The sequence below is a fragment of the Trichomycterus rosablanca genome, chromosome 13 (genome assembly GCF_030014385.1).
Source record: "Trichomycterus rosablanca isolate fTriRos1 chromosome 13, fTriRos1.hap1, whole genome shotgun sequence".
NCBI classification, from domain to species: domain Eukaryota; kingdom Metazoa; phylum Chordata; class Actinopteri; order Siluriformes; family Trichomycteridae; genus Trichomycterus; species Trichomycterus rosablanca.
The window spans coordinates 7237207-7251749 of record NC_086000.1 but is presented as its reverse complement, the minus strand read 5'-3'; the positions used below and the strand labels follow the sequence as shown (position 1 = coordinate 7251749).

General features: G+C 43.6%; 1 protein-coding gene across 1 annotated transcript in view; it reads left to right on the top strand.

Annotated features, from left to right (window-relative positions):
- The window catches only part of eif2ak4 (eukaryotic translation initiation factor 2 alpha kinase 4), a 57858-nt gene that overhangs the window by 4257 nt on the left and 39058 nt on the right, over positions 1-14543 (top strand). Inside the window, exons 4-15 of the mRNA XM_063007324.1 lie at positions 731-904; positions 1812-1892; positions 3694-3839; positions 3984-4084; positions 4207-4364; positions 6224-6759; positions 7386-7501; positions 10258-10412; positions 10691-11121; positions 12217-12289; positions 12382-12471; positions 12752-12874. Coding sequence (XP_062863394.1) covers positions 731-904; positions 1812-1892; positions 3694-3839; positions 3984-4084; positions 4207-4364; positions 6224-6759; positions 7386-7501; positions 10258-10412; positions 10691-11121; positions 12217-12289; positions 12382-12471; positions 12752-12874 — 2184 coding nt within the window. The remainder of the gene's footprint in view (positions 1-730; positions 905-1811; positions 1893-3693; positions 3840-3983; positions 4085-4206; positions 4365-6223; positions 6760-7385; positions 7502-10257; positions 10413-10690; positions 11122-12216; positions 12290-12381; positions 12472-12751; positions 12875-14543) is intronic.

Here is a 14543-nt window from a genome sequence, read left to right as displayed (position 1 = left end):
CATTTACATGAACATTTACAGTGGAGTATAGTTAGATAGTTGGATAGATGGATAGATTCTTTAATACTGCCTAAAGAAAGTAAGATTTATTACAGGTAACATTCACTATGAAGCTTAAATATTGATTGTGTAACAGCGTTCATTGCTTTGCCCCCGTGCAGTACTCCCACACTAGGCAATTGATGTTTTAAATATTATAATTTTTTTAACTGGCATTCTCAGAGTGGAATTGTGTTCCTAATGGATTTCAGCCTTAAAATCTACATTTTCATGTATATTTAGCATTTAGACTTAAGGCTGTGCTTTGCTTTGTAGGGTTCTTGCCTATGAATCTACATTCATCTGGTATGTTTTGTTTTTACACTTATTTCCTGTTGACTCGATTTGCTTTTTGCAATGTTTATAACTAGCTGGCACTATTGGTGTCCGGTTATCTTAAAATTAGCAGCAGCTGAAGCCAAAGCCAATTTAAATACATTTACACTTCATATGGACACAGGCAGTGTAAAGAGCTGAGAGTTACAACTGTAACAGCTGTGAACCACAAACTGGGTGCTGAATAAACATCTCTGGATGCTAAATAAAGAAACCACCTCCCACACAGTGCTTACCATTTGACTCTTCTTTTATAGAAGTATTATTAGGGTTTCACATCAAAAATTGCATGTTGTACCCACCAAAATATCTGTAAATTTGACGATTCATATTTTGTTTCTGGTCTCATTTGCAGGTGATGATTTACGAGCTGGCGGACTTAGTGCAAACCTTCCTGACTGAACACAATGTTCCTCCTCCTCGCTCCTTTCATGAGGAGATGCTGAAGAACCAGCAGAGGCAAAAAGAGCGTTTGGCGCTCGAGGAGCAGGAGAGAATTGACCAGCGTCACAGACAGGAAGAGCAGATGGTACTTTTATGATGGCATTTTTAATGATGCTTAATGATGTATTACTGCTTCTGCTTTATTAAATATTACAAACATGTTTCCAAAAAAGGCTAAAGTTGGTCCTTTAACTGTCAGACTATTAGCTCACAAAGCTTTTTACAAAGTGACAGTTCAAAAACCAGCATCTATCATTGTATGGGGTAATCTGCACATGCTAAACACACATATTTTGAGGCAACATACACAGATAAGGCATAACATTATGACCACCTTCCTAATATTGTGTTGGTCCCCCTTTTGCTTCCAAAACAGCCCTGCAACTGAGATGCACTGTGTATTCTGACACCTTTCTATCAGAACCAGTATTAACTTCTTTAGCAATTTGAGCTACAGTAGCTCGTCTGTTGGATCGGACCACACGGGCCAGCCTTCGCTCCCCACGTGCATCAATAAGCCTTGGCTGCCCATGACCCTGTCGCCGGTTTACCACTGTTCCTTCCTTGGACCACTTGATAGATACTGACCACTGCAGATTGGGAACACCCCACAAGAGCTGCAGTTTTGGAGATGCTCTGACTCAGTCGTCTAGCCATCACAATTTGGTCCTCATCAAACTCACTCAAATCCTTACGCTCGCCCATTTTTCCTGCTTCTAACACATCAACTTTGAGGATAAAATGTTCACTTGCTGCCTAATATTTCCACCCACTAACAGGTGCCGTGATGAAGAGATAATCAGTGTTGTTCACTTCACCTGTCAGTGGTCATAATGTTATGCCTGTCTGTGTATATATGAATAGAAATGAAACCCAACACACGTATGGACTTGTTGGAAATTAAATTCTTGATCTTTTTCATTTATTGTTCTTTGTACTTGACTAAATATCACATTATTTTAGTACTTTACTAATCAAAAATATCTTAACAGCAAAATGAAATTCTTGCTGAAATTCAGAGACGAGAAGATGAGAGGCGAGAGGAAAAGAAGAAAAAAGAAATAGCCAAGCTGGTAAGATTTGACTTTTATAGCATGAAAACAACAAGTGATGCTTGTGTTTGCTTGTGCAAGTGTTTTCTACCACCCGTCACTTTGAATGCGCTTGCACACAGGTGACGATGCATCTGGTATAATCACGTCAAGCTATTAACTTGAATTTAAACACGTGTTGTAGTTGTGCACAGAAGCACAAATAATTGTGAATACAGTGCTATGATTTTGTTAACTTGTCACATTTACGTGGCTCTCCGTACATAATGAGGATACGGCTCTGTGTGAGAACACAACCCTGGCAGGTGATGGGAAGCGGCTGGCGACTGAGTGCTTGTCCAGGCTGGCACGTAATGGTGTTGACCAGAACAGAAGTAGTGCAAGCAACATCACAGTTACACTGGGAAATGGAAATGACTACTTTGGGAGAGAATGGGGAAACCATTAGCATCCGCAAAATACTTTTAGCAAAAAGCAAAATACAGTGGAACCTCGATTTAACGGCCCTCCATTTAACGGATTTCGGATTTAACGGACAAAATCTGGAAAACCAAATGTCCCGTCCCATTGTTTAAAATTCCTGCGAGAAGTGTACCAAAACCAGTAGTTCAGTAATTGTCCACCAGTCAGCGACATCTGTCTGTTTACATGAGTGATAGGCCTAATTTTTCAGGAGGCTTGCTTTGTTCTCGCCTTTTACTCCATTTTTTACTATGCTTAATTGTTGCAATTCGTGTGCTTAGTTATGCACAAGCACTGCTCCAGTAGCCACCAGCAGTGCTTCAGACTCGGAATAATAGTGTATTAGAGTCCCCACTATATGATCACGACTACTGTACCAGTAGTACAGTACATTAATTTTAATATTTATTTACAGGTTTCACATTAGATATTTACCTATCTATTTACATTGTTTGTTTAACTGTTTATCAAATGTGCATGTTTAGCACTTTAGCGGACCTTAGTGTATATTCGTAACCCCTGGAAAAAAACCCTGCTGTTTCGGACAATCGCATTTCATGGACCAATGCCCCCCCCAGCCCCCCTTTAGTCTGTTAAGTTGAGGTTCCACTGTACTGTTATATACAGTCGAATCCGGTTAATTGGACCACCGGTTAATCGGACCAGCCGCTTATTCGGACCGAATCCTAAATTACCGAAACAAATCCTATTATGTACGTGTAATGTTATTCGCTTATTTGGACCAAAATCCCGTTTAATCGGACCAAAGAACGTGAGAGCGAATAAGAAAAAGAAGCCACAAGTCGCCACTTAGAGCGGATGCAACGCGAGTCAGCGAGATATGGGAGGATTCCTGGGCTCCCCGGGAGAATTTATGCTTTTATCAAAGGTCAGGAAATCCGAAAAGTTGTGTTGACGAGAGCAAAACCAGCGGGAGGTGAACACGCCCACCACTTTCTTTCCCACAACGAAGCACCCAGTAGCCAGCAGCGTGGTTATTGGATCCATCTGCATCTCCGCTTTTCGGCGAAATGAAGTCAAGCGTAAACAAGAGTGTCCGGCAACACGTGCAAGGAATTCCCTCCTGTCAATCACGATTAAAGTCTACACGAGAAAGCTGTCATTCCACTATCATTCCTTGTAACATAGGGCACGTTCGTGTAATCGGACCAGCCGGTTATTAGGACCAAAACGATCGCGTCCCGATGTGGTCCGATTAACCGGATTCGACTGTAGTACTACTTATATGTTTTGCTCTTATTAAATTAAAATGAATAGAACGTGTATTGTTAAGTTGGCTGGTTTAGGTTCAGTGTATGATCACAGGTGGATATAAAATATGAATATGTTGCTGCTGCAGGAGCGTTTGGAGAGTGTGGTGCAGCCCTCAGCAGAGAGCCCGACTTCATCGTGCATGGCCAGTTCCCCTGTATCTTCCAGAGAAAACTTTGAGAACAAGAAAGGACCGTCAAACAGGCGGCGTACCACTTCTAGCAGCAGACACAGGTGTGAAAAAACTTTATTTGTATTTAGTTCAATCTGCAACAATTAGGTCACAATAGTAGAACTGAGAAATATTTGATGCACACTTAATATGTAGTAATATTAAAACGTCTTTATTTTTCTTTTGTTATTTATTTTGTTGATCAGACGAGACACTTTCAGTGAAGATAATCCAATCCTTCATGAAGTCCTACACTTCAGCAACAGTGCCATGGGAGAGCTCTTTGTTCACAGAGGGAAATGTATAGGTACGGTTGTACTTTATATTACTGTATTAATACACTCTGCTTCATCACAATACAGGCGCATCATTTATCAGCTGTGAAGATCCTTAATTTTTCTTATATATATGTGTGTGTGTGTTTGTAAGGTGAGAGTGAAAGGCTGGGTCGGAGCGTGTATAACGGTCTCAATGCCACCTCTGGAGAGTTTGTTGTTGTATATGAGTGGATCCTGTGTTGGAACAAAAAGATCGGAAAGTTCTTCACCACCCAGGAGAAAGAGAAGATAGACAAATGTAAAAAACAGGTAAGACAAAGACTCTGTCAAAATGTTAGGCTATGAGGATAAAGGCTGTCCTTCATTGCTGCAATAACAGACTTCATCGGCTGTAGAACACCAGAGGTCGCTATGTCACTGCAGGATGTGGACGTTTGATTCAGTTCAGTCACTTCAGAGTCTATCCCAATACCCTCATACTCACCTTTCGGAAGTTAAGTGCAGGGCCATTCATTGCAAACAATATGTCTTAATGTTTTTTTCAGTTCCATGACTGTAACCAGTGTGTCGAGATGGCATTAAACCAATAAACAAACAAAACATTTTTTCAGTTCCACTGGGAAACACTGGGCTCAAGGCAGGAATATTCCGGACATGGTGCCAATCCCCGGCAGGCCTTTGGCCATCAGGTCTGCCTAGATGGCCCTGCCAGTAGTGCCAGTGAGATCTGAACCCAGATCTCAGTGTTGATGGACTTGCATAATAGACCCCCTGTGCATGCAATCCGAGTACAGAAAACAAAACAGCAACACAATATAATACACCCAGGCTCAGCTCCCGGTGGGTCCAGAACAACCAGAAACAATGGGCAGAAAGGCCCATTGCAGGTTTACACATTTAAACATACTCCAAACAGCCAAAAGTATGTGAACACCTGATCATGAACACCTGATCATTATTTAGAGAATTATTATGCTGGGCTAAAATATTTTATTTTTTATTTTTATTTTAAATTTTTTTATTTTTTTTACCCCTTTTTCTCCCCTTTTTAGCGCATCCAATTGTTCAATTAGCATCGTGCTTCCTCTCTGTCTATGCCGAACCCTGCCCTGACGGAGGTGATTGAAGCTAACCCGTATCCCCTCCGAAACACGAGCAGCAGCCAGATGCATCTTTGCCACCCACACATTGACGAGTTTGGCGCCACCTAGCGTTGCATGCGGAGAGACACACCCTAAGGGCACCCCCTCCCATCTCTGTGTAAGCGCCTCCAATCAGCCGGCAGAGAACGCAATCGCATTCTGACAGAGAGAGACCCACATCCGGTTCTTTGTCCCACCCCCCACATGAGCAACCGGCCAATCGTTGCTCATATAGCCACTCAGCTAAGAACCGGTAAAGCAAGGCTGGATTCGATACGACGCTTCTCAGAATCCAGCCCTGGTTGCAGCGCGTTTCTTTTTACCGCTGCGCCACCTGAGCGGCCTGGGCTAAAATATTAATAATAATAATTTATTACAGCCACAGACCGCTTCTTTTCCCCTGCTGTTGGTGGGATCATTTAGAATTTACAGAAGGCCACTTTATGCCATGCGTAATCAATCGCTTTTTGTGTAGGTGCCCCAATCAGCCAGCGGAAGCTATAATTGCAGCAATAATAAGGGACCCCTGCTCAACCATTTATCTCTACTTAAACACAGCCAATTGTGTAGGTGCCCGGCCCATCGATAGCACAGCTGAGATTCAAACTTTTAAAATCTCATCGGTGGTGGTGGTGGCCTAGCGTATTAGGCCACTGAGCCACTCAAGCTAGTCTTGGGATTTTTACGAATTTTTGAGTCTGTTCTGTATCTGTGACTTAATGATTGGAAAACAACCAGGCAAACGACAACAAATAAAACATTTTATGATAATACTGTAGTTTTCCACGATGTCATTTAAATTTCTAGTATGGCTTCCTAATTCCTTGTTAGTAATTATGATTGATATGGCGAGTTCTCTGTGCTTGTATAAATAGGATTAGTTTGGCTGCACCAGTAAAAGGACATGGTTATGTGGTATCTTGCCATGGTTGGAGAGGAAGGGGGGGTGTCAGTGGACAGCTAGTTTCAGCAGGATTTTTAGCTAGAATCAAATGTCATTGATTAACAGTTTCTTTTTCTTGCCAGATCCATGGAGCTGAGAGTGAGCTGAACTCACTGTTAAAGCTGGACCACCCCAACCTGGTGCACTATCAGGCACTGAGCTGCACTGAGCGTGATGACTGCCTGGTTGTGGACCTCCTGGCTGAGCATGTTCCCGGTGGCAGCCTGGCACAGAGCCTCTCCTCAGGCAAACCGGTACCCACCGATCAGCTACGGCTCTATGCAGCCCAGCTGCTCTCTGCCCTCAACTACCTCCATGCCAACTCGGTGGTACACAAGCAGCTAGTGGCCTCGTCTGTGCTAGTAGATGCCCAGGGCAATGTAAGGCTGGTCGACTACAGCCTGGCTAAACGGTTAACCGACGTGTGCAAGGAGGACGTCTTCGAACAGCCACACGTGCGCTTTAGCGAGGACGTGATGCCCGCACACACCGGCAAAAAAGGAGATGTTTGGAGTCTCGGGCTGCTTCTCCTGGCATTCTCTCAGGGACGGGAGGTGAAGGAATACCCTGTTACTGTTCCCTCCAGCCTTCCTGCGGATGTTCAGGACTTCCTTAAGAAGTACGTCACAGCTGTTTTATAATCAGAAGTCCATCCTGCCCTGTCCTGAGCAGCCTCCTCTGTCACCTGCATGTTCTCCCTCTGTTCTTAGCACTCTTCTCCTGAGATATCTCTCTTCTCCCCTCTGCTCATGCCCTAACCATCTCAATTTGGGCCCTCTTTGTCCCCAAAAACTCATTTCTGCTCGGCCCTTATAACAAACTAATTCCTAACCTTGGGTCTGTCTTGAAACCAAGTCTTGTTGCCTACTGCCTACCTAGGCAGCTGCCTAAGTAGAGAGGATTCTAATGAGACATCGACTTATAAGGCAGATTATTTGTACACACTACCTAAATTAATGGGCTTAGGGGGCATAACCCGCTAGCATGCCAGCTAACATCTCCCTCTACCAAAAATTACACTTGTGCACCTTTATACAAATTAAAAGCCATACAAGCCATAAAACATAGCAAGCTGCACTCTCTTCTTTACACTGGCCTCAATTATATGTATCTGGTTTTGCAAAGCGGACTAACTGGACTATAGAGCTGAGCTGTATATGTGTGCAAATCTAGGTGATGGACTTTTGATGGAATTACTCCGCATCAGTCTGGTAAAGGTACTGAATTATTGCTTGTGTTTTGTAGGTGTTTATGTCTTAACGATGCTGACCGCTGGAACACTCAGCAGCTTCTGGAGCACTCCTTTCTACACCCGCCTTCACCAAAGAGCTTTCCTCCAAGCCAGGAGCCTAGTCCAGATGGTCAGACTCTCTCAAATACATGCATGCACACACACACACACAAAATATTAGATGTCTGATCATTACCATGTTAATAAATCTCTCCGTGGCAAACCTGAATATTATGCCTATCTGTAGCAGTGAACAATGCTACTAATGATATTACGTCATGATGCATCACAATTAGGATTAAATTAGTGATAATGATTGTAAATCAAAAAGTAGAATTACTTATCATCATTAGTAAAAATAAAAACACTAACAGTGGCACTTGTTATGCATATTTGCCCTAATTTTCCTCCGAGTCTAGTCGTACCCAATTATCCAATTTGGACTTTCACCTATACCGCTGCAGACCATCACCCTCCGACACGTGTGCAGTACTGACTGCTTCTTTTCACCTGCACGAAGCGAGTTCACAAGGCGCTCTGTACCGTATTCAGGGACTCACACACTGATATCCATTATCCCCTGTCTCATTGTGCAGGCGCCATCAATCAGCCAGCAGTTATGAGGAACCCTCCACGCCAATCCCACCTGCGTACGATTCGATCATTGTCCGTATGGTGTATGACCTTCCGGTGGCAGAGCTGAGAGTCAAACTCATGAGCACATAAGTCCATTACACTTACTGCAAGCCAGGGACCTGAGGGTGGGAAGGATGTTTGTTTGTTTATTAGGATTTTAACATCATGTTTTACACTTTTGGTTACATTCATGACAGGAACGGTAGTTACTCATTACACAAGTTGCATCAGTGTACAAGGTTACAGTGTATCACAAAAGTGAGTACACCCCTCACATTTCTGCAAATATTTCATTATATCTTTTCATGGGACAACATTATAGACATGAAACTTGGATATAACTTAGAGTAGTCAGTGTACAACTTGTATAGCAGTGTAGATTTACTGTCTTCTGAAAATAACTCAACACACAGCCATTAATGTCTAAATGGCTGGCAACATAAGTGAGTACACCCCACAGTGAACATGTCCAAATTGTGCCCAAATGTGTCGTTGTCCCTCCCTGGTGTCATGTGTCAAGGTCCCAGGTGTAAATGGGGAGCAGGGCTGTTAAATTTGGTGTTTTGGGTACAATTCTCTCATACTGGCCACTGGATATTCAACATGGCACCTCATGGCAAAGAACTCTCTGAGGATGTGAGAAATAGAATTGTTGCTCTCCACAAAGATGGCCTGGGCTATAAGAAGATTGCTAACACCCTGAAACTGAGCTACAGCATGGTGGCCAAGGTCATACAGCGGTTTTCCAGGACAGGTTCCACTCGGAACAGGCTTCGCCAGGGTCGACCAAAGAAGTTGAGTCCACGTGTTCGGCGTCATATCCAGAGGTTGGCTTTAAAAAATAGACACATGAGTGCTGCCAGCATTGCTGCAGAGGTTGAAGACGTGGGAGGTCAGCCTGTCAGTGCTCAGACCATACGCCGCTCACTGCATCAACTCGGTCTGCATGGTCGTCATCCCAGAAGGAAGCTGACGCACAAGAAAGCCCACAAACAGTTTGCTGAAGACAAGCAGTCCAAGAACATGGATTACTGGAATGCCCTGTGGTCTGACGAGACCAAGATAAACTTGTTTGGCTCAGATGGTGTCCAGCATGTGTGGCGGCGCCCTGGTGAGAAGTACCAAGACAACTGTATCTTGCCTACAGTCAAGCATGGTGGTGGTAGCATCATGGTTTTGGGCTGCATGAGTGTTGCAGGCACTGGGGAGCTGCAGTTCATTGAGGGAAACATGAATTCCAACATGTACTGTGACATTCTGAAACAGAGCATGATCCCCTCCCTTCGAAAACTGGGCCTCATGGCAGTTTTCCAACAGGATAACGACCCCAAACCTCCAAGATGACAACTGCCTTGCTGAGGAAGCTGAAGGTAAAGGTGATGGACTAAACCCAATTGAGCACCTGTGGCGCATCCTCAAGTGGAAGGTGGAGGAGTTCAAGGTGTCTAACATCCACCAGCTCCGTGATGTCATCACCTGTGCAGCTCTGGTGAATTCTATGCCCAGGAGGGTTAAGGCAGTGCTGGATAATAATGGTGGTCACACAAAATATTGACACTTTGGGCACAATTTGGACATGTTCACTGTGGGGTGTACTCACTTATGTTGCCAGCCATTAAGACATTAATGGCTGTGTGTTGAGTTATTTTCAGAAGACAGTAAATCTACACTGCTATACAAGCTGTACACTGACTACTCTAAATTATATCCAAGTTTTATTTCTATAGTGTTGTCCCATGAAAAGATATAATAAAATATTTGCAAAAATGTGAGGGGTGTACTCACTTTTGTGATACACTGTATATGGACAACTCACCTCATTTGCATGTCTTTGGACTGTGGGAGGAAACTACGCAGACACAGGGAGAACATGCAAACTCCACACAGAAAGGACCCGGACCGCCCCACCTGGGGATCGAACCCAGGACCTTCTTGCTGTGAGGCGACAGTGCTACCCACTTAGCCACCGTGCCGCCCGGATGATTGTTGCACCGGATGTGCATACTGGTTCTTCTAACAAGCACCCAAACTATCTGTACTCAAATATTAAATGGTATTTGTAGATGATTTGTGTTTGATGGTAAAAAAAATGATAGGAACAACTTTTGATACTTTATTAGGATGCCAGATGCTGTATTTTTGCATGTTTTTTTGACCCACTTTGGGAAGCACTGTACTATATAATTACTGACTGAATTGTTAAATGTTTAAAATAAACATAATCTTTGTTCTCTCTTTCTCACTTGTCAGACATGGATGTGGATTTTGCAACAACGGTTATTCCACGGAACCCCCTTCTTAGTGTCCCATTCAGTTCACTGGGCCAAAACCAATTCTCCCGTTACTTCAATGAGTTTGAGGAGCTTCAGCTGCTGGGGAAAGGTGCTTTCGGAGCAGTTATAAAGGTATTGATTTATGTTTTTACACCTCTGTGTTAAGCTTAAAATGTTTTGAATTGTTGTTGGTTAAACAGCAGTAATTCCTGGTGTACGGGCAGATCTTTGGTTTGCCTAGTTTTAAACCACTGAACAGTTTTGATTAGGACCTATTAAAAAATAAGGTTTTACCAGTTATTAAATACAAGGGCTCACAAACTTTTTTCACCCTGTACTGTAACTAATAGCTTAATGTATTTTCTTGTTTTGTATTTTAGCTTATTTCAAGTTTGTCCATCTGCCCGCAGGTCCAAAACAAGCTGGACGGCTGCTACTACGCCGTCAAACGGATCCAGGTGAACCCGGCCAGCAGACAGTTCCGCCGTATCAAGGGTGAGGTGACCCTCCTCTCGCGCCTCAACCACGAGAACATCGTGCGCTATTACAATGCCTGGATCGAGCGACACGAGGCGCCCTCTACCGGGGTGCTGAGCAGTGACAGCTCAGAACCACAAAACAGCCCAGAGCGGTCTTTGCGAGCCGTCGCCCTGCCCCGCCGCAACGAGTTCGGCCTTCTCGACAACGTCGAAGACGATGCCCCGCCGCCGGCGATGGCTAGCTCTGTAGAGTGGAGCACCTCTCTGGAAATGTCGTCAAGTGCCAAGTGCAATGCTGCTGACTCCAGTGATGAGGATGATGACGACGACGACGAAGCAGATGTGTTCTGTCCATCTTTCCTGTAAGTCGCTAGGAAGGATGGGGGGTCAGTCAGTGGCATTTCATGCCAGTCAATGGATTGGCGCGAAATGCCTCTGATTGTTCTTGACTGGGTATCCTGCGTTTCCTGCTCTGGTTTACATTGATTCAATGATATTTAGGTAGTTGTTTATGCACTTATCTCTGAATTAAGAGCTAGGCTACCTTGCCTGATTCACTATCTAGTTCTTGCTAAATCAGCTTTCACTAAGACGGCCGACTGCTTCTCTGTCTGGCCGTCGGAAAGCCACTACTAACACTGAATGCCTTGCTATTGCGCCAACTTTGATGCCAACTTTGAAACTGACATTTCCTTATGACACCAATTAAAGCTCCTGTACCTAAGAGAAGGCCTGTGACTCAGACGCCAAGTTCAAGTACATGAGGGAGCCCTTTAACCCCATTCCCCAAATTATATACCTTCTTTTGGATTGTTTCTATTTCTGGAATGGCTTCTTTTTTGCCACTCTGCCATACAGGCTGGTTTTCTGTAAGGCTTGTGTGATTGTCACATTCACAGAACGACCAGTCTCAGCCATACAGACTTACAGAAATCCTTCAGAGTTACTACTGGCCCTTGATAGATTACCTGATCAATATCCTCTTGGATCGATCATCCAGTTTGGAGGGACGGCCTGATAATGGCAAAGTGTTGGTGGTGCCATACACTGTTTACATATTGAAAATGCTCTGAACGGAACTCAGCCTTCTCATAACTTTATTACGGCCCCTTTTGAAAGCATCTTTTAAACCATGGTCAATTTCTGTGTTACCGTGCACTACCAGTAGAGGAATCCTCAAGAAACGGCTGGTTTAATTCTGAATTAATCGAATCCACTACAGTTTATAGATAGATAGATGTCAGGTGTGGGTCAGTTAGCCTGGTGTGGGACCTGTAAGGTGATAGGTTGTACTGAGTAAAATATAATAATTTATCAGAGTTTTTAAATAATGTAATTCATTTATTTTATTTTCATGGTATAATGTGATAAAAGGCACTGTGATATGGTATGATGATTTTCTTTCTGAAGTATATGACCTATTTTAGGTTCTTACCTGATTTACTGTTTTTTTATAGTCCCTCCAACAGCGACTCAGAAAGTGACATCATCTTTGACAACGGTGAAACCAGCGGAGACAGTGTTATGCAGGTCAGTGCCCTTGAAGTTACACCAGTATTCTGCATATATTAATCAACATATTGTTCTTTGTTTGTTCAACATTTTTTATTAATCCAACTTAGGAAAAATCAAATAAAAGAACAGGAGTGGATACTACAGAGAGCGCGGACTCAGAAAAGCCTCCCCTTACTGCTTATTATTTGTATATACAGGTAAGTGCGTACAGGTATAGTAATCAGTTTGGCTGTCACTGTGCTATGCGGTTAAGTAGCATTAAGTAGCTATTCTAACAGGTTGTTCAAACACAACAGACAGCAATTAAAACTGAATAGACTATAAAAGTAAACAAATAGAATATAAGATGTTGCTGATGTGTGTGTGATCTGCATCTCTGTTCTCAATTTGAATCAGCTATTGGAAGTGAAAAACTATCTTTCGAAGATAATATTGTATATTATCTTGATTAAGTAATCACTGTTTGTATCTCTGCAGATGGAATACTGTGAAAAAAGCACTCTTAGGGACACGATCGATCAAGGCCTTTACCAGGACTGCAGCCGTTTGTGGAGACTCTTCAGAGAGATTCTGGATGGCATTGCGTACATTCATGAACAGGTAGGCTACACCTGACAATACATGCCATAGGATAGGAATAGGATAGGTGATGGAACACAGTGGTAAATGTGCATCTGTCTTAATCTTGATTGTGTTTCAGGCATCACATATAGTCACATACAGTGTATCACAAAAGTGAGTACACCCCTCACATTTCTGCAGATATTTAAGTATATCTTTTCATGGGACAACACTGACAAAATGACACTTTGACACAATGAAAAGTAGTCTGTGTGCAGCTTATATAACAGTGTACATTTATTCTTCCCTCAAAATAACTCAATATACAGCCATTAATGTCTAAACCACCGGCAACAAAAGTGAGTACACCCCTTAGTGAAAGTTCCTGAAGTGTCAATATTTTGTGTGGCCATCATTATTTCCCAGAACTGCCTTAACTCTCCTGGGCATGGAGTTTACCAGAGCTTCACAGGTTGCCACTGGAATGCTTTTCCACTCCTCCATGACGACATCACGGAGCTGGCGGATATTCGAGACTTTGCGCTCCTCCACCTTCCGCTTGAGGATGCCCCAAAGATGTTATATTGGGTTTAGGTCTGGAGACATGCTTGGCCAGTCCATCACCTTTACCCTCAGCCTCTTCAATAAAGCAGTGGTCGTCTTAGAGGTGTGTTTGGGGTCATTATCATGCTGGAACACTGCCCTGCGACCCAGTTTCCGGAGGGAGGGGATCATGCTCTGCTTCAGTATTTCACAGTACATATTGGAGTTCATGTGTCCCTCAATGAAATGTAACTCCCCAACACCTGCTGCACTCATGCAGCCCCAGACCATGGCATTCCCACCACCATGCTTGACTGTAGGCATGACACACTTATCTTTGTACTCCTCACCTGATTGCCGCCACACATGCTTGAGACCATCTGAACCAAACAAATTAATCTTGGTCTCATCAGACCATAGGACATGGTTCCAGTAATCCATGTCCTTTGTTGACATGTCTTCAGCAAACTGTTTGCGGGCTTTCTTGTGTAGAGACTTCAGAAGAGGCTTCCTTCTGGGGTGACAGCCATGCAGACCAATTTGATGTAGTGTGCGGCGTATGGTCTGAGCACTGACAGGCTGACCCCCCACCTTTTCAATCTCTGCAGCAATGCTGACAGCACTCCTGCGCCTATCTTTCAAAGACAGCGGTTGGATGTGACGCTGAGCACGTGCACTCAGCTTCTTTGGACGACCAACTCGAGGTCTGTTCTGAGTGGACCCTGCTCTTTTAAAACGCTGGATGATCTTGGCCACTGTGCTGCAGCCCAGTTTCAGGGTGTTGGCAATCTTCTTGTAGCCTTGGCCATCTTCATGTAGCGCAACAATTCGTCTTTTAGGATCCTCAGAGAGTTCTTTGCCATGAGGTGCCATGTTGGAACTTTCAGTGACCAGTATGAGAGAGTGTGAGAGCTGTACTACTAAATTGAACACACCTGCTCCCTATGCACACCTGAGACCTAGTAACACTAACAAATCACATGACATTTTGGAGGGAAAATGACAAGCAGTGCTCAATTTGGACATTTAGGGGTGTAGTCTCTTAGGGGTGTACTCACTTTTGTTGCCAGTGGTTTAGACATTAATGGCTGTATATTGAGTTATTTTGAGGGAAGAATAAATGTACACTGTTATATAAGCTGCACACAGACTACTTTTCATTGTG